We start from the raw sequence: 19,306 nt of genomic DNA, 5'->3' as shown, positions 1-19,306 counted from the left end.
TCATGCATGTTTTCGTAAATGCATGAGTAAAAGGTTATACATTAGATTACGGAATTTCAATATTTACTATGTCATGTCATAAATCCATCAGACATGCAAAGTTGTAAACCTTTTGTTATATGTTAGGATACAATAACCTTCGCATTGTTCTTTATGCAATATCCCTTTTTTAAGATTTAGGGTTTAATTACTTTTTTAAAAAACATCGTAAAACCGTTGTAATATAATCGTAACTTTACAACGGTTTTACGACTAAGTTCTCTGAAACCGTCGTAACGTTTGCACCGGATAGGCTCTTGATCCGAGGTACAAGGTTATAAATGTTTAGCCGTTACGACGAGTTTACGACGGTTTATGGTACAATCGTCGTAAAACCGTCGTAACGGTCAAACGCTCTTATCATGACACGTGTCATGTCATGCAGTGGACCGACTGAAATACAACCAAATCGTCGTAAATTCGTCGTCGTAAAATTGTCGTAAAGTTACGACGAATTTACGACGATCACAAAATCTATATAAGGGACGCGAGTTTTCCCCATTTCGTCGCTCATTCCTCTCTTCTCCCTTCTCTCTCTAATAAACTTTCTCTCTCTACCTCCCTAATCTCCTAAACCTCTTCCTAGCCAAATACTTGTAAGTTTTTTGTTTTAAAATAATTTTATTACATATTCTTTTAGATTTAGGTTCGGAATTTAGATTTAGGTTCGGAATTTAGATTTAGGTTTCGGAATTTAGATAGGCTCGGATTTTGTAAATTTAAATAAATATTTGAAAAATTAGTAACAAAATTTTTTAAATTTTGTAGATTCTGTTGATATGGCTCCTCGGGCTAAGAGGTTTCACTACCGACAGCTGGTCGATTCTGACGATACGGCCCCGTCTACCTCGACGACCGGATCAGCCATCCCGGAGTCCTCGGGAACACAACGGATGGTTTCCCAACCGGTCGTTGTACCGCAGCCGGCACCGCCTCCACCACCACCAGCCGAACCAGCGGCTCCCGCACCGACCGATCCTGAAGCTGATCCGATCCCGCCTGTACCGTATGCCCAGTTTACGGTACAGGATCTTCTGGCACAGCCGGGTCGTGAGACCATGAACAAACTCGACCCGGATCGAGCCCCGGGAACATTTTGGTACGTAAATTTTTTCCTACAATATTTTTAAAATAATTAATTTTTATTCTTATATATTTGAAATTAATTTACTTTTCTCTTTCTATTTGACTAGGTTTACGACCGACAATGCAGTCGGTCGTTGCGGATATCATCAAGGGGTTTTTCGTACAACCCCATACCAGCTGGAAGAAGCTGGATCAGGCCACACTTGACACTTGGTTCAAGTGTTTTTCGGTAAGTAATTTACAATTTCGTTTAATTTTAATTTTTAATTTTAACTTTTTACAATAATTACTAACTTTTTTTTTCCTAGCAAAACTGGCATTGGGAAACATCCGCACACGGACGTGTGGAGACGGCTTTCAAGGAGAAGGTCAAATTCCGCCTCAACAACACCGTTTCCGACTGGAAACAGAAGTGGGAGGTTGACGGCAACAAGGCCAAGCTGGCGCCTATGGCCAATTCCGTCTGGCGGGGCCTTGTCTAGTACTGGTTGGATCCGCACAACCAGACTACGCCCGCCAAGTGTTCCGGATCTAGGTAAGTAGTTAATTCCATTAATATTTACATTATTTGTTTTCATTAATTCTTATAATATATTCTAATGAAAATATTTTTCAGGAACGCTACTGACGATGCGGGAAATCGGAAGAACGTTCCGCACACTTCCGGTCAGATTCCTTTTGCCGGAAGACGGCTTATGATGGTAAGTAAATTAAAATTACTAATTTTTTCATTTTGATTTTGTAGGTCGAAGATAACGGAGGAGAACTTCCTCCGATGACAAAGGTTTTCACCAAGACGCATAAGAAGCAGAACAGCGAATTCATGGATCCTCGAGCGGAGGAGATCTACAACGCCACTTGTGCGGCGATCGAGGAGCGACAGACGCAGCTGACTCAGCAGGCGCGTCAAACGTCTCCCGGAGGTAGCTCGGTCCAATCGACCCCCGCGCTGACGGTGGCGGAGATGGACCAGATTTTCGAAAAGGTAAATTTAATTACTATATTTAATTAATGTAACTTTAGTTTTAAATTGAATTTCTAACCATAATGTTTTTAAATACTTTTAGGTTGCCCCAAAGAAAAAGGGGTGGGTATTAGGGATGGGGTCCATCCGTGATACCCCGAGAGCTACGGCGACTGGTCACGTCCGGGTCCCGGATCCGGTTATCCGCCAGGAGATCGATCAGATGCGGACCCGTTACGAGACGAGGATCGACCTGCTCTACAGTCTCTTCGAGATCATGGGAGCCGACAACCCGGTGCTCATGGCGCAGTTGGACAAGCTGCGGGCTGATGGGATTGTCGGATCGTCTGCCGCCGGGTCATCCACTAGGACGTAAACGCCGGTGCAGACGGACGAGGAGATGTTCCGATCTCTCGGGGTTGAGCCTCCTAGAGCCGGAGATCAGGCGCCGGCGGAAGCATCAAACCGAAGACCCGGCAAGGAACACGTCTAGGACGATGGGGAGCAGGCCGGTGACGGGATCGACGATATAGATATAGATTTAGATTTAGAGCTGTAGGGTTTTTTTGTAAATTAAAATTAATTTTAATTTGAAATTTTAATTTGAAATTTTAATAAATTTTAAATTGTAAATTATTTTTTTAATTTAAATTTTAATTCGAATTAATTTTTTTTTAATTTTCAATTATATTAAACGTCGTATAATCGTCGTAATATCTTTATTGAAAACCGTCGTACATTCGTCGTAAATATTACGACGAATTTACGACCAAAATGTACGACCACAAATACGACGATTATACGTCCGTGCTTTACGACGATTTTACAACGAAATGATTAAATACTTTACGATTGATTTACGACGATTTTTGCGTCGTACATTTTACGACGATCTTACGTCGACCATTAACGACCACTTAACGACGGTCCAGGCGAAGACCAAGTCGACGCAATTCGATGTAAAATCGTCGTAAACTGTACGACGCATTTACGACGATTTTGTTTCCCTCGATGTTACGACGAAACGAAACCGTCGTATATTATACGACGATTTTACGACGATTTGTCTATTACGACGATGACTTTACGACGATTTCGTAATCGTTGGTAGTTCGTCGTAATAGCCTTATTACGACGAAATAACGACCATTTTGGTCGTCGTAAAATGATGTTTTTCTTGTAGTGGGAAGCAGGATTGCAAAGTCAGGAGCACAGAAAGAGAATGATGCTACTACTTACCGAAAGAATGTAGGGTGTCACCGGTATTTACTCCACACAAGACCAGACTTGTCTTATGTTGTAGGAGTATTGAGTCGTTACATGCAGAGTCCGAGAGAACCACATGGAGTAGCTATGAAGCATTGTTTAAGATACTTGCGAGGTACTATTAACTTCGGTCTAGTCTTTAAGCGATCAGGCCAAAGGATACCAAGGTTAATAGGATACAGCGATAGCAGCCGTAATGTCGATCTAGATGATGGAAAGAGCACTGGAGGGCATGTTTTCTACTTTGGCGAAAGCTTAATTTTTTGGTGCTCACAAAAACAAGATACAGTAGCATTATCATCATGTGAAGCAGAGTTCATGGCTGGTACTGAAGTGGCAAAACAAGGGATTTGGCTTCAAGATCTACTAGATGAAATCACCGGAGCTGCGCATGAAAGAGTAGTCATACGAATTGACAACCAATCTGCAATTGTCCTCACCAAAAATCCAGTTTTTCATGGAAGGAGCAAACACATACATAGAAGATATCATTTTATAAGAGAGTGTGTGAAGAATGGTCAGGTAGAAGTGGAGCATGTTCCAGGAAGTGAACAAAGAGCTGACATCTTAACAAAAGCCCTTGGAAGAATCAAGTTTAAAGAAATGAGGGAGCTTATTGGAATTCAAAACTTGGAGATAGGTGGTGTCAAACTTAAAGGGGAGAATGTTGACTTAAACTTGAAATTAACATTCTAGAAGTTAGTATTTTCTATTAGGATTAGGAAATATGTTTAGGAGTTATCTAAACATACTTAGGAGTTATCTAAAAAAAAGAAATTCATAATTCTATTAGGAAAAGGTTTTATCCTCTATATAAGGAGATGCAGAGATGTTGAATTTGAGTGCTTTAGTTTTTGAAAGAGTTTTCTAAAGCTTAATAAGAGAGTCATTCTTATAATCCTTGAGTACTTAAATTACTTTAAACTTCGACTGCAATAGATTAGGGATTGATTTAATACAAACCAGAAATAACCAGAGCTACCCAATTATCATAACCGGAATTAATTGACTAACCCGGTATTACTCTAAGACTCTAAGTCAACATAATCACAATGTTGGCTTCTACTTTCCCAATTGACCAGATATTAAAACACCTTCAACAAATCTCTTTCAGATAATCATAATGTTTTGCCTTATGTATCCTCAAAATTCAAAAATTAAAAATAAAAACAAACAAAGCCCAACGTCAAGATACTAATATGTTTTTAGCTATTCTTTTCTACACTGTTTCTCCGATCATATCTTCAAACATTAAATTGCAAAAAAAATCTAACAAACAAATATATTCAACAATAGAAGATAAAAAAACAAATGCATTCAAACAAATATTAGATTTTCAAAATCAAATTCAAAATTATATCAGCACTTTGCACGAGAAAATTCACTAGTTGAAAATATTTAATCTTCAAACCATGAAAGGATATAAAATCATTTTTTTTATACAAAATCATTTTAACCTTGAAACACAATTGTATATCGGGATCGGATATACTCGATTGTTTGAGCCATCCAGATTAATTACTGGCAAACCATTGTGACCAACTGGCCATTAATATCGTGACTCTCTTTGCAGTTTTTACTTCGTTCAATATTACTTTTTTGTGACATTTTCAGGAGAGTCAAAAGGATGTGATAGACATAAAATGATTTTAAGCTGGAATGTTTGAATCATAGGGCAATGGTAGATATCTTTGATTCAGGTGCACATATGACAAGCTTGACCCAAATTTAGTAATTTTAAAAATAAAAATCACTAGTTAATAGGCCAACATATATATAAACTGTGGTGCTTCTCAAAACACCATAAACAAGAATATTCGTCATAAGAATTTGCCAAAAAATCCCTGGAAAATACAGTATAAGTTCCAAACATGAATATTGGTGCTTATCAAAACAAAGTTCTGTTTCTGTAATAAAATAAGTATAAATCTATAAAGAAATAAAAAACAAAAAAAAACCCAAAATTAACTTCAGGTTTCTGAAAACATGAGGCTCTCATAATGATCTGAAATAGTCAAAGAAAGTCTTTCGGCTCGCTTAAACTCGGAAACAGGCAGTCCTTCAATTCTGACACTTCTCATGCTTTTCTTCTCCAAATTGTAATAGTACAAACAAAACGGATCAGACAACTCTTTTGGAACCAGACAAATCTCACCGTTAGAAAAGGTATCCATGACCAGGAAGTCAAGGCCAGCAGCAGCAGATTCAGGGAGATGAAAAGTGCTCATGGACCATTCCTCTTTCTCAGCATCTTCCACAACCCACATTCTAAAACTACCCTTGAGACGAGGATTCTCAACCACTCCAATTTTTCCTCTGTAGTTGATCAGAGTTTTATCCGTGTCGTTATCACTTTCACTTGTATCAACCCAAGGATAAGGAAACCACATACCCAATGTTAAAACTTTGCTTGGTACTTTGATGATGTTGAACGTTTCAAGCATAACATCAAAACTCACAATTATATAGATAGTATTCTGGTAATCCAAGTATTTCCTCGAGGCCTCGTAGTACAGGGTTCCGTTCATATATAACCCCCGTGTAGAAACAATGTGAGGACAGGCGACACATGGAGCCTCTCTCCAAGCTTCTTCTCCTCCCAATGTCACAACCTTGTGCTCCAATCTCTGATCAGAAAAAGCATCAACGGCAAGCACTTTGTATTGATCTTCAACAGGATCATACCCTAACATGTAATTGGGGCGTGGGAACACTTCTGGACCTTTTTTGAATTTGAATTGGGGGAAAGTATGTAGCTGCCTTGTGCTGTGGTTATAAATCCCCACATCTTTGAAACCGGTTCCAACGCAGATCAAGCCCCGACAAGCATTATACATCATATTCCCTTTAATGTTTTTGACTAGGCTCAGATCTCTGTAGGAACAAGAGGAGAAGGAAGGTGCGTTTGGGTTAGGCGACGAGACTACCAGAACCTTTTCTCCGTAAGGTTCCACAAAAGCAATGAGTAGACGAGGAGGAGCTGAGGAAGCACCAATCTTCAAGTGCTGGTTCCTGAAATCTCGGCTAGTGATGATTGATGACCAAAGCTTGGAGACGCATCGAAATCTCAATAGAGACTTCACAGGCAGTCTTAAGAGTGTGTTGATCTGGAGATCGAGAGGAACGTAGACCGGCGTCATAGGCTAGATTGGTGCTTGTATCGTACAAAAGCTTTGAGACTCTAAAAACCCTAAAATAGTAAACCCCTTATATTGTTGAGCTTGATAGAAATTTGGAAACTCTCTCTCTCGCTCCTATATATTGTTTTAATTTTCGGGTATTTTTAATCATAATATTTTGTCGAGATATTTACATTCAAAGACACTTTTTACAACTCATATTACGGCCAAAGGCACTTCTTGCTATTAGGTGACTTTTATGAGTTTTCAAAAATTTTTAGGACATTTTTGCCCCTCAGTAAAACGAGCTCGATAATTCTTTACCGAGTGTCTCCTCTTCTCTAGTTTCGTCGGAAGAATCTTTAAACACCGTTAAACATTTTTCCGGCATAGCCGGACCCCTGGCCATATTCTTCTCTCACCGTTCGGATCTGCCTCATCAAATTCTTCTCCAATTTTATCTGATGCTCTCTTATATGTTTTAATTCTGGTTAAACGGAAACTTCCCAAATTGCTGGCTCGGAAAGGCAGATCCCGCTTAATCCCGAACACCTCCCATTTTTTTTGCAAACTTCGCAAACTTCTTCGTCGGGAACAAGGTTCTGGCCTGATTTCGAGAAGTCCAGATTTGGTGAACGACATCCCTGCCGTATCTATATCCATAACACGTTCTTGCCTGATTTCGAGAAGTCCAGATTTGGTGAACGACATCCCTGCCGTATCTATATCCATAACTCGTTCTCTATATCCACATAACCCGTACACTAAAATCACGTCTAATATCCTTCAGAATACATATTTTTTTGCAAATATAATTTGTGAGATGTACAGCACCCGTCGTTTTCAATATTCGACATGATGGATAAGATAAAATGGACGACCATAGGTGGATACCGTTTAAATATGGATAATCTCTGGAATGCACAACACACGTCGCCTACCATACTCGACATAATATATAAAGTAACGTGGACGACCGTAGGTGGATGCCTTTACTCGTGAATAAGATAAAGCAGACGACCATAACGTGGACGACCGTTTTCTATCTAAAGAACGAGTGCTTGACAAGTGGCCCCCGTGGTAGATATCAGAGTTTGTGAGATTTACATTTTTATATGCAAATGTAATTTGTGAGATGTACAGCACTCGGCGTTTTTCAATATTCGAGATAATGGATAAGTCAAAGTCGACGACCACAGGTGGATACCTTTTACATGCGGATAAGACAAAGTAGACCCAATCTGGATGACCAAATATGTAATTCCTGGAGTGCACAAGACACGTCGCCTACCATACTCGACATATTGGATAAAGTAACGTGGACGACCGTAGGTGGATGCCTTCACATGTGAATAAGATAAAGCAGACGACCATACTACAAATGATTGGTCCCACACAAATTTTACTATATCTGAACCGTTCAATATGCAGTAAATGTTCTCTATCTAAAGAACGAGAGCTTGACAAGTGTCCCTGTGGTAGATATCAGAAGTCAGATTTACATGGAAACGATTACAGCTGTAGATTAGGGTAAATCAGGATCTGCTGTTCCCCATTGTTCAGACAAGCGACGGTCACGGATGGTTGGAGAGGTAACCTCTTTTTCTTGTTCTTCCCAAATCGGTGGACATTACTGTAGTGGACAATATTTTATATTCAAACTCCTTCTTTCTGGGTTTCCATGGGAGAGCACTGCCTTGTTATTGCTGGTGAATGGGTTTTCACCACTGCCAAGAAGTGGGAATTCCTTATTGACAAAAACTTGATGTCGAGAATGGTGTCATTTCAAGAAGGCATTAATATTGTTGAGCTTACAGAAATCGTTGAACGTGAGTTCTTCCCTGAAGGGAACGCTGGAAAGAAAGCTACATTATCTTACTGGCCTCCTAATACTAAGGAATTAGTGACTGGAATTACCACACCGCCGGTTCTCATCTTAACCGAGAGTGCAATATCTTACTATATCAAACATTCCCGCGTCAGTTCAGCTATGAACATGTTTGTCCACTTTGAGTGTCCATGTCCATCGTTTGTCCCACCAGAACAGGATGACCAATGCTTCACTACTCCACTGCTTCCTCTCAAGCGCAAATCATTTCAGCCCGTTTCTGTTTCCGACCCCGGTGTACGCCTTTTTGAAAGCGGTAGTTCCACTACACACTATCAGCTTATCGACGACGATGAAGATTTAATCACTCACGCGGAGCAATTAGAGGAGATTTTTAAGAGTGGTAGTTCAAAAGGGACCTCTACTTCGACAAGCGGCGACTCTCAACTATCTGTCTCTGACGATTGCAGCAATGGGGATTTAGATATTGACCTAGAAGAAGAGCTTCTCGGGGTTCCCCGGCAGTATGACAAAGAGTTCTGGGCTCCTTTGCTTGCTGACCAGTTTGGAGGTTCAGATGCAGCTGAGTTAATGTCTGATCCTCCGAATGGATTGCCAGCCTCTTTAAACAATTCATGCTCCGCGTCAGCCCCGGGCGGGAATTCTGGTACACTCTTTTCAAATGCACCTGCCTCAATGAACACATTACACAATCCACCAGGATTCGATTTGCTAGACAGACCCGGTGTACCGTCTCGTCAGCGCCTTGAAAGTCTTGATGACGAAGAGTTCGACATACCACCTCTGTTTGATGACACTTTGTACGACTGTTCAGATATTCCGGATTTAGATAGTTTTGACGAAGGCGAAGCTACCATCAGGGTTGGTAAGATTTTTGGATCTAAGGAAGATTGCCAAACTGCTCTCGCTATATATGCCATCAAAGAAATGTTCCATTTCAAACAAACTACTACCAAATGGAACTATTTTGTGCTTACTTGTACCGGCAAACCTTGTGAGTGGAGAGTTCGCGCTAAGGAACTACAGGACTGCGGCTATTACCAAATTACTGAAGCACATCTTCAACACTCCTGTGGCATAGAGAACCGACAGGCTTTTGCGTCAAAAGTATCCGCTTGAGTAATTGCAGCTGTCTATAAAGCCCAATTTGGCGATCCGGTCAATGGTCCAAGGGCCAGGGATTTGCAAAAACTCGTCCTTGAAGATCTTCGAGTTAATACTTCTTACATGAAATGTTACAGAGCAAAAGAAACGGCTGTCAATGGTCTCCGAGGTTCTGATGATGATTCCTACAGCAAGTTACCAGAGTATTTGTACATGCTCAAACTTGCAAATCCAGGTTCTGTGGCTGACTTGGAGACAGAAACTGACGAACTAGACTTACTTAGGTTTAAGTACGTTTTCTTATCTTTCGCTGCTTCAATCCTTGGTTTCCGCAGGCTGAGGCATATTATTGTGTTGGATGGAACCCATCTGACTGGGAAATTTAAGGGAGTCTTGTTAACAGCATGTGGACAGGATGCTAACTTCCAAGTGTATCCACTGGCTTTTGGAATTGTGGATTCCGAAAACGATGATTCGTGGAAATGGTTCTTAACAAAATTGGAACGCATATTGGCTGACAGTACAAACCTTTCTATAATTTCAGACCGGCATCGGTCGATCCTAACGGCGGTTAAACATGTATATCCCCGAGCACATCACGGTGCATGTGTTGTTCATTTGCAAAGGAATGTTACGTCAAGGTTCAAGAACAAGGGTCTATCTAAATTGGTTGGTATGGCTGCTTTTGCTTACCGGGTAAAAAGATTTCGTGCTATCTTTGCGCAAATCAGTTCTACAAATCCAGCCTGTGCTAAATACCTCCACGATATCGGTATTGCCACATGGGCAAAAGCTCATTTTAAAGGAGATAGATATAACCTAATGACAAGCAACGCTTGTGAGCAGCTTAACAAATCTTTGCGCGAAGGAAGAAGCTCCCCCATTTTGGAACTCTTGCAGTTCATTCAATCCATGATGACGCGTTGGTTCAGTGCTCGCCGGAAAAAATCCCAACGCCATAAGGGCATTATTACTCCAGAAATGGATAAAGAAATAACCTCCAATCTCAAAAAGGCCAAGGGCAGCAAAATCAACACCATTTCTAGCTGGAGTTTGGAAATAATAGGCCAGTTTGGAGAAAAAAACAACGTTTTACTCAAAGACCACAAATGCACCTGCATGCTGTACGAACGATTGAAGATTCCTTGTGGCCACGCCCTAATGGCTGCTGACTGTGTCGGTCTCCCTTATGGATCGCTTGTGGCTGATTGTTTCAAAACAAAGACATGGTGTGACACTTATCAAGCTATAATATCGCCTGAAGGAGACCCCAAGGACGTCGACATACCCCAGGAGATTAGCTCCATCGTTTTGCTACCACCGAAAACACGACGGCCATCCGGTCGTCCCAAACAGGCTCGTTATACTTCTACAGGAGAAATCCGTGTAAGCATTTCCCTATCCTTTTCATCTTTCTAACATCAGAACCCATATTAACTCATCTTCCCTTCTTTTCAGGGTCCTCGTGTCAAAAAACAATCCCAAACAAATGTGGCCGATGTGGACTTCCTGGTCACAACAGGAAAAAATGCAACAACCCCATTTAACCTTAGTTCTCTAACATGTGACCAGTTCACATCTTTTGTAATGCTCCACTTATATTTCTTTTTGGGTGTCGAGCTAAATTCTGTCTCTTTCAATGATGTTTACCATTTTTTGGGGTTACCATTATAAAACAATCTAATGGTAATATGCATGCTTTTGTATTGTTACTTTACAATTGCTTTTCAAGCAATTCAAGGTTCGGTTTGGCCACACGTATTACATCTATACACAGCTTATTGTTCTTCGTGGATAACATATATTACGCCGTCCACTTGCTTTCTAAATACGTATGTCCTTCTAATATCCATCCACTTGTGTTTGGTAGATCATCTTCTCGATAGACACATATCGGTGGATATCAATTATACATTGTCGAACAGTACCAGTGGACACAGTTCATCCACAAACAACGAGTACTGGACAACTCAAATGTGTTGATCCAGCCAGATAGATAATTCCACCGATACTACTCGTTACCAATGTTCAAAACAACATACAAGCTCACTACGACACAACACTACAAACAAAACTTCATAAATTACTCCATAACACAACGCTACAAACACTTTCTAAATACGTATGTCCTTCTAATACCCATCCACTGTGCTTCGTAGATCATCTTCTCGATGGACACATGTCGGTGGATACCCATTATACATTGTCGATGAGTAGCAGTGGACACAGTTCATCCCCAAACAACGACTACTGGACAACTCAAATGTGTTCATCCAGCCAGATAGATAATTCCACCTCGACTACTCGTTACCAATGTTCAAAACAACATACAAGCTCACTACGACACAACTCTACAAACAAAACTTCATAAATTACTCCATAACACAACGCTACAAACGAAATTTTGATCTAATTTGATATAATGATACTAATTTTATAACAAATACACGTTCTTCGGATTCAAACTACAACAAAAAGTTTACATATTACCATTAGCTTGCTACAAACTACGATAAAAATACAAGCAACAATTGTGCGCATAATCACTTTCCTCAGCTCTGTTTTTCGACCACCAATTTATCTATTCTTTCACAAATAACTTCCTCCATCTTTAATCCGAGCTCCTGCACAATTTCATCAGCTTTTTCCTTTGACAAACTTGTTATCTTACCGATATCTCGTTCAATAACACGTCCGTTCTAGCAGCCAAAGCCTCACACTCATTCGCCAAAGCCTCATCACTCCACGCGAAAGTGTGATTATCATTCATTAACTACAAATTATGGCAAAAAATTTACTAACAATATAGTAGGAACTTCATATTCAAACCGGATGGGAAACATATCCCCAACCACATACCTTTTGTTTTACTACAAACACACACCGGAAATACCTACGGTTCGGATTCTTTTCCGATTTAGATATCTTAGCCACAATCCCTTGCCCACACCAACATTTTCTAGGAATGCCCACAATTCCTCCTCTGTCACGACCCAACGTTGTCCCAGTAGAACCAACAGATGTATTGCTCATTTCAAACAAACAAGTGGGAAGAACCGGCAAAAAAAGTCCACAACTACCTAAGGCGGCCAAGTATTAAGGTTCCTTAAAAATACAGCAAAGTCACCACCTCCCTTTTAAATAAAAGTGTAATGCTCACACGCGTGATGGTCATTTACGGAATGACTGGACAACAGCATGGTGGATACTATATCATGGATGCACCTTTCTGGACCAACTAATATTAGATTTATACTTTCGCCATCTACATGTCAATATACTCGTTTGGGGGTTTCATATTTCATGGATGCCCCTTCCCAGCTCCCCCATAGTTAAACATAACATAATGGTCATCAATATATGGATACACTCGTCGAACAAGTTTTAGTTTCTGGTTATATGTGGATTCTATTTCGCTCATGCTCCTCGCCGTTCCAACATATATAACCAATACAAATGGTCATCATAAGTGGATAAACTCGGTAAATAACCACTACTCACACTGTCCATCAGCATCTGTCCACGCAATTAATGCATTACAGTAAGGAATAGAATACCAAAACTCCTTTGTAGCGTTGCATTGCGAGAACTGGACAGCTCAAATGGGATTCTTACATCCAAAAAACTTAATAAATATAGGATTGCTAGTTACCAGAATTATAAACATAATTATAAAGCTGCATAAACCTTTATCAAATTACTGCATAAAGTGCCTTCAAACATACGCCTTTGACAAACAAAAGTTCTACCAGTTGTCCTCAACTCTAAATGAAACGCGTTGTAGACAACTAAAACGGCGTCGAGCCACCCCGATACATAACTCCACATAACTCCAATGTTCAAAACAACATACAAGCTCACTACAACACAACCCTACAAACGAAATTTCATATATTACTCCAATCAGATCTTACTCTGCAGGAGAACCGAAACAGCAACTACAACTACCAGACATGCCATCAGAAACATAAAAAAAAATCAAACGGTCCTCCTTGACAGTCCCGTGTCTGTTGAGGCTTCCCTTCAGTTCTGAAATGTTGGCCTTCAAAACTTGGTAGTCATGACCGCCAACACGCACCAACTCCAATAATTCAGTAACCTGTCCACGTAGTGACTCCAAATCTTTCCACATAGTAGGAGGGTCAATGTATGTACCATTACCGTCCGAACAGTAGTACTTCACTGACTTCGACACTTCGTTAAACTCGGCCTTAAGATGACGGATTTCCTCAACTATCGCTTCATCCCACCATTTACGAATATCACACCCTCCTTCCTAAGACCATCCTTTAAAATTACAAACCATTACCAGACAATATCATATAAAAGAACTTTAGGCTTACCTCCCTACGCCGGCAGCTATAAAACTTACTCCCTTCCTGACCTTCCGAGTATGACGTCTCCAACCGAACAGGATTCCCACAGTAGCAAAGATCCGGTATACCAAACCGGAAATCTTCAATCCCCTGCAAGCTTGCCATTTCGGATGAACTCCAGCTATAGCTATAGGTCATCGACCTCTTATCTATCTAACGCTCTGCCGACTTCTTTCTTCTATTACCTAAACTCTTTTCCACTTAAAAAGACATCTCATTCAGTGGGAAAACCTAATAAGGCTTTGCGTGGGAATGGGTCCCATCTTTCGTTTTCCCGTAACATTTTCGGGAATCCATGACTACAAACTTCAATAACACTTAATATTCATGGATACAAAGCAGGTACTCTTCACCAAACTTAATATGAATGGATAACATTTGTGGACAGCAACAGGCCTTTAAAATTGCGAGTACGTGGACACCTTCGCGTCTCGTGGACAATAACAACCTTTCAGGGAAACGTTCAACTCAAACATAAGATTTAATTGAACGTGGACATCATCCATTTTCGTGGACATCATCAACCTTTCAATGAAACACATAAAACTTACTCCTAATACATCGTCATCTGGGAAAGTTTTCTAAACATAACACAAATATTACTCCTAATACATCGACATCTCCCGATAATATAAAACAGCACTACAACACCCACAATCATTCATACGCATATCGCTCCTTCCATTCTGAACTCGCTCACCTTTTGCACACTCTTACCTGCACGTCAAAACAAATACTACTTCACATATACATCACCTCGCATACACAGTAAAGTATACCATTCTTTATAAATCACTGTTTACCTCGACATACGTGGACGGCCAATTGACGCACGCACCACCGGTGGATGAAGTTTAGTGGATGCATCGCTATACAAGTTTACATTTTCTGCGACTTGGTGGATGAGCCCTTCATATGTTTGTCTCCACATTGAGGTCTTGTAGCATTGCCCAACCAATTCTTCTACATCAACGCCCAATTGAGCTGCACCCGCTAAAGCATGTCCACAAGGTATTTTCAGCTTATCATACTCACCACATTGACATTTCCTGTGGCCCAACATGGCTATATTCTTTTCTCCACACAAATCAACCACCTCTACATTTTTAGGCCCCAGTTTTCTAGAACTGGCCACCCTAACTGCCTCCAGATTCCTAGCCATTTGCCGTAACACCGCAGGCGTTACACCCCCCCCCCCCATGTTGACACGCGTATTGATGACGATCAGCAAACCATTCACACATGGGGGACATTATCCTTCGCACAGTTTCAAGAATTTGAGTATCTTTCCACACCATTAAAGTTGCATTAATATGGTCTACCATCTGTGTTGTCCTGAGGTTGTACCGATCATCAGAAAAATTCGCTCGACACCACTTCTCTTTCCCAAGCCTTTCCAGGAAATTCCAACACTCTATGTTTCTATCCTTTATTTCTAACAGCCCATTTGCGTATGCTACTTTGCGATACGCATACGCTGCCTTTTCAACCAAACCCGTCAGATACCTATCTTTGAATCTTCTTTTCACATCATTCTCCACCATTTGCTCGCAAAAAACATCCGCCGCTAATGGGAATGTACTCCATTTCGCTTTCATAATTGCACGACTAAGATCCATGATAAAACACATATTCGGCGAGTCTTCAAGTATACTCTTAACTTGCACCATAAACCAATTCCAAGCTCCCTCATTTTGCCCGTCCACAATAGCGAAAGCTATTGGATATGTTTGCAAGTTAGCATCTTGTCCGGCTAGAGTTAACATACTACCTTTATACATTCCTCCCAAACGAGCCCCAGCCAACACATAGCACTTTCTAACACAACCTAAGCCCAATCTACTAGCTCCAAAACACAGAAACAGATACTTAAAACGCACCAAACCTGATTCGTCATTGTACGTCTCTATCTCTGCTAATGTACCTGGATTCGCGATCTTCAGATGCTGTACATACTCTGAAAGTTCAGGGTAAGTTACATCTGCAGGTTCCCTCACTCCTCTACCCCTTCTGTTCATTTTCTATCGTTTTGGTTTACCACGACACAACTAACAACTGAACCTTTCTTTATATATACCCCATCCTAGTTGTTGCCCTAACATCGATTTCCTTTAAATTATCAAAAAAAAAAACAAACTAACTCTCCTTGTCCACTAATGCTGTCCATACGTCAACTAGTACAACGTGTCCATATCATAATCTTTATTACTATAATCAACCAGCAAAAGATCAGACCACTGTATTTTCATATCCACTTATTTCTTCTAACATCTATCCACGCTCAATATCGTTATTATATACTATTAAAAGCTTTCATTTACCTACCAAATCATGCAATATACCATAATTACCGCATACAATAATCAACAACTAACTTCATTTATTACACATGTTCACACATAAAAAACAACGTTAACGTACCTACAAGTACATACATTAAGTTCACAATACTACATCTCTGAATACAAAAGAACAATAAGCTCCTTGTATAGATCCATAGCATACTCCCGTCTTATAGCGTCCACCTTCCCATCCGTTAGCATTCCTCTATCGGGACCTCCATTAGCATGAATTTCAATAAACTTCAATGTCACTGGACCACAGTCACCACCTCTGCCATTCTCGTAATCACCTCCCACACGATTCCATCTAAATTTGCTTAACCCATAAGCGGATGTGGATTCATGTGGGCAAAGATGTTGGATTATGTGTGGGAGGAATTCAACCACAGGCTCCATGTATCGTGTCACCTTCCGGTCGCAGTTAAGTGACGGTAGCGGGTCAAGAATCTCCACGCACCACAGTTTTAGGTGTATAGCCAGACCGACCCAGTGCTCATTGTTCCAACACATGGGTACATAGATGGTGTCCACGTCCTCCATCCATCGTTTTCCGGGCAACTGTACAGCTTTCTTAATTTGGACATCCCACCTATGCTTCTTCCGATCTTTCGCTTTCAGATATGACCTTGATTTCCCAACTATATGGTTTATCAACCACGGGGACGCAAAACAACCGTGCTCAATTTCCAAAACTCGCTCATGCCTATTTCCAAGTAATGCCATCATAAACTCCATATGCTGCCATCACACAACAAATATATGACCACCGAACAAACATACACATACATGACTACCTAAATAACTATGGCAACCATCCACATACATGAGTTCCTATCCATTTCTGTTGGTCCGCCAAGTCCAAAAAAAACAAATTGTCCACCATGCATCCGCTATTGGTCACGTGTTCCCTGCCAACGTAAACGGCCATACCATTTAATAATGCAGCACATAACCATACTGGTGTTGATAGTCACTTGACTGAACTAACCATTTTTTGTTCGCAGACAGTGTTTTCAGAAACAATTCATAGTGCTCCGGATCACATGTTGGTAAAAGATCACCAGGATATAACGACCGCTTACTTAACAATCCAATTAGCTCCATCTCTCCCTCTGATGGGCTATACTTCAGAGCTTGTGGTGGGGGAGATGAATCACTCAGCGATAAGAACGATCTCTCGCTATTGGTCGGTGACCCTGCTGCGACCCCCTGCGATACAATGCTAGTTATGTTTAGTAATCTCAAGTTTTTATCAAAGTACCAGACTATTGTATTGATGTTTCTCACCTTTGCATTCCCATCTTCCGATTCGCTTTCGCGATCTTCTAAATTCGCCTTATCCATTGCACCACTAGCCCTTTCTGTATCACCAGTTCATCCCGTATTTCTGAATAGGTGGACACGAAAAATATTGTCTTCTTACGGTATCCATATATCGCTAACCACAGAAGACTTCTAACAAACACGATTCAAAATTTTTCATTTAACATGCTGAGGTGATACACAAACTATAATTAGGAACAACCCCAACAAATAACATGTTATCCACTTATTACCACAATATCATGCAAAGCTCCTTCGGTATCTTCACACTGCGCTATCTCCTTTTCAATACTAACAAGTACGTTTTCACCTGGTTCTTCCACTATACCCTGTTACGATGGACATTATACTTTGTGTTATCCATTTGCACATATCCACTTATTTTGAAAGCGACTTGCTTTCTTGAAATGATAGACACTTACCACATCCGTTTTTTCGTTTATTGTACGTGTTTGCTCCGCATCTTTCTCTTTCACACCATCCTATTACCAGAAAAAAGAGCTGTAACAACAACACATTTCAAAAAAACCCTTCTCCATATCACCACATTTTCATACCTTCGGGTCTTTCCATTCAGCAAATGTTAAATCGACTTCTCTTTGAAAACATGCATCAGACTTTTCTACCTGTCGTAAAACTCTTTAAGTTATAAAATGCGATTCCTCTAAATAAAATTTCCAAATTCTAAAGTAACAATACAATTTCGCCTCACCTCTGCCGCCTTTGTTTGTTCACCGTTGGTTTCATCACCCACACGCTCATCCTCTAGTTTTTCAACTGCAGTTTCACCCTGCCAAATTTATGCACATTCAACATTTACTTACGAATAAACTACTTAAAAATATTATCAGTTCCAACTTATTAATACATCAGCGCAAAATCCAGATACATCATTGTTCAACCCGCCTTTTGACTCCGGAATAATCTTAAACTCTTTCAAATCACTATTATTCCCTAACTGTGCCTGTCCACATTTAACTTCATAATTATACTAAACATTTCCCACATCCACCACTGCATATCCATGACTAACCTGTTCATCCACCATTTCCTTATCCAGGTTCCCAATGACATAGGCAATTATATGAGTTGGCGATCCTTCCTGGGCGCTAACCTGTCAACAAAAACCATTACTACATGCTAATTCAACTAATATATTTATATTTAAATGGACCATATTACCTCAGCTCTTGCAGCTTCGTCCTGCATCCGTCCAAACGCAGGCGTTGAACAATCAAGTACTTCCCCTAAACGCTGCTCTACCCCAGCGTACAAGTCAATATCAGAACTTAACAGTTTCTGATTTTTAGGACTGACGACAACCATTTCTTCCCGCTGAATGTTTAACTTTGCATGTTCCTGTAAATGATAGTCCTCTTTTACTTATTAATAACCATTTCATCCTTACCCAGTAAGCTGCCCAAACATTTAACTAATACATTCCAATATCTAGACATTCACTTTGAGAAAAAAAAATACATCTAACGTTTCGTACATACAAGTCCCATACTGATTCAGCGTTGGGGACTGTAAGTATTGTGATTCATAATACACATTTATCATTAAATCAAATCAGAATTGGTCAAACTTTATTTAGCTATCTATTTTATTCTTACACATTCAACGCTGTCCAATTCCTCCAGCCCACCGCCTCTGCCCACTGCATCGGATTGCTCATCCACTTCCCCCTCCTTATATTTCTCAACCTATTTCACACCAGCACACATTACCCACCATTATTTATCCTCATAATATAGACATATACACATAACAATACATCAGATAACTAAAAATCAAACATAAACTTACAAATAGCCAAACATAATGCCTAACAGCTA

At 40.3% G+C, this 19,306-nt stretch overlaps 4 protein-coding genes across 4 annotated transcripts in view; 1 reads left to right on the top strand and 3 right to left on the bottom strand.

Moving 5' to 3' along the window:
- Positions 1 to 5,325: 5,325 nt before the first annotated feature.
- On the bottom strand, positions 5,326 to 7,206 carry LOC18021116 (putative F-box protein At3g47150). The gene is made up of 2 exons (XM_024157602.1): positions 7,141 to 7,206; positions 5,326 to 6,498 (listed from the first exon to the last, which is right to left on the bottom strand). Exons 1-2 carry the CDS (start codon positions 7,204 to 7,206, stop codon positions 5,326 to 5,328), a joined length of 1,239 nt encoding a protein of 412 aa, XP_024013370.1.
- Positions 7,207 to 9,550: 2,344 nt separating this feature from the next.
- Positions 9,551 to 10,846, top strand: LOC112087730. The gene has a single exon (XM_024157601.1). The coding sequence runs from the start codon at positions 9,551 to 9,553 to the stop codon at positions 10,844 to 10,846; it is 1,296 nt and encodes a 431-aa protein (XP_024013369.1).
- A 4,193-nt stretch (positions 10,847 to 15,039) lies between these two features.
- On the bottom strand, positions 15,040 to 15,821 carry LOC18021115. Its single transcript, XM_024157600.1, has 2 exons — positions 15,126 to 15,821; positions 15,040 to 15,060 (listed from the first exon to the last, which is right to left on the bottom strand). Exons 1-2 carry the CDS (start codon positions 15,819 to 15,821, stop codon positions 15,040 to 15,042), a joined length of 717 nt encoding a protein of 238 aa, XP_024013368.1.
- Positions 15,822 to 16,253: 432 nt separating this feature from the next.
- Positions 16,254 to 19,306, bottom strand: part of LOC112087728 — a 5,700-nt gene continuing 2,647 nt past the window's right edge. The window contains exons 3-15 of the mRNA XM_024157599.1: positions 19,085 to 19,174; positions 18,651 to 18,827; positions 18,502 to 18,582; positions 18,337 to 18,432; positions 18,181 to 18,258; positions 18,026 to 18,094; positions 17,891 to 17,950; positions 17,702 to 17,797; positions 17,569 to 17,600; positions 17,433 to 17,502; positions 17,134 to 17,354; positions 16,969 to 17,053; positions 16,254 to 16,883 (exon numbers count right to left, since the gene is read on the bottom strand). Coding sequence (XP_024013367.1) covers positions 16,254 to 16,883; positions 16,969 to 17,053; positions 17,134 to 17,354; positions 17,433 to 17,502; positions 17,569 to 17,600; positions 17,702 to 17,797; positions 17,891 to 17,950; positions 18,026 to 18,094; positions 18,181 to 18,258; positions 18,337 to 18,432; positions 18,502 to 18,582; positions 18,651 to 18,827; positions 19,085 to 19,174 — 1,785 coding nt within the window. The remainder of the gene's footprint in view (positions 16,884 to 16,968; positions 17,054 to 17,133; positions 17,355 to 17,432; positions 17,503 to 17,568; positions 17,601 to 17,701; positions 17,798 to 17,890; positions 17,951 to 18,025; positions 18,095 to 18,180; positions 18,259 to 18,336; positions 18,433 to 18,501; positions 18,583 to 18,650; positions 18,828 to 19,084; positions 19,175 to 19,306) is intronic.

The sequence above is a fragment of the Eutrema salsugineum genome, unplaced genomic scaffold (assembly GCF_000478725.1).
Source record: "Eutrema salsugineum unplaced genomic scaffold, Eutsalg1_0 scaffold_16, whole genome shotgun sequence".
In the NCBI taxonomy this organism is placed as follows: domain Eukaryota; kingdom Viridiplantae; phylum Streptophyta; class Magnoliopsida; order Brassicales; family Brassicaceae; genus Eutrema; species Eutrema salsugineum.
The sequence above is the reverse complement of the archived record's forward strand: the minus strand, read 5'-3'. Positions and strand labels throughout refer to the sequence as shown.

Excerpts from the sequence above, each read along its gene's own strand:
- LOC112087730 (XM_024157601.1), top strand. The coding sequence starts at position 9,551 with ATGAAATGTTACAGAGCAAAAGAAACGGCTGTCAATGGTCTCCGAGGT.
- LOC18021115 (XM_024157600.1), bottom strand. The coding sequence starts at position 15,821 with ATGAACAGAAGGGGTAGAGGAGTGAGGGAACCTGCAGATGTAACTTAC. Across the intron at positions 15,061-15,125 it reads ACCTCAGGACAACACAGATG|GATAATGTCCCCCATGTGTG; the intron begins GTAGACCATATT and ends AACTGTGCGAAG.
- LOC18021116 (XM_024157602.1), bottom strand. The coding sequence starts at position 7,206 with ATGGATATAGATACGGCAGGGATGTCGTTCACCAAATCTGGACTTCTC. Across the intron at positions 6,499-7,140 it reads TCGAAATCAGGCAAGAACGT|CCTATGACGCCGGTCTACGT; the intron begins GTTATGGATATA and ends GCACCAATCTAG.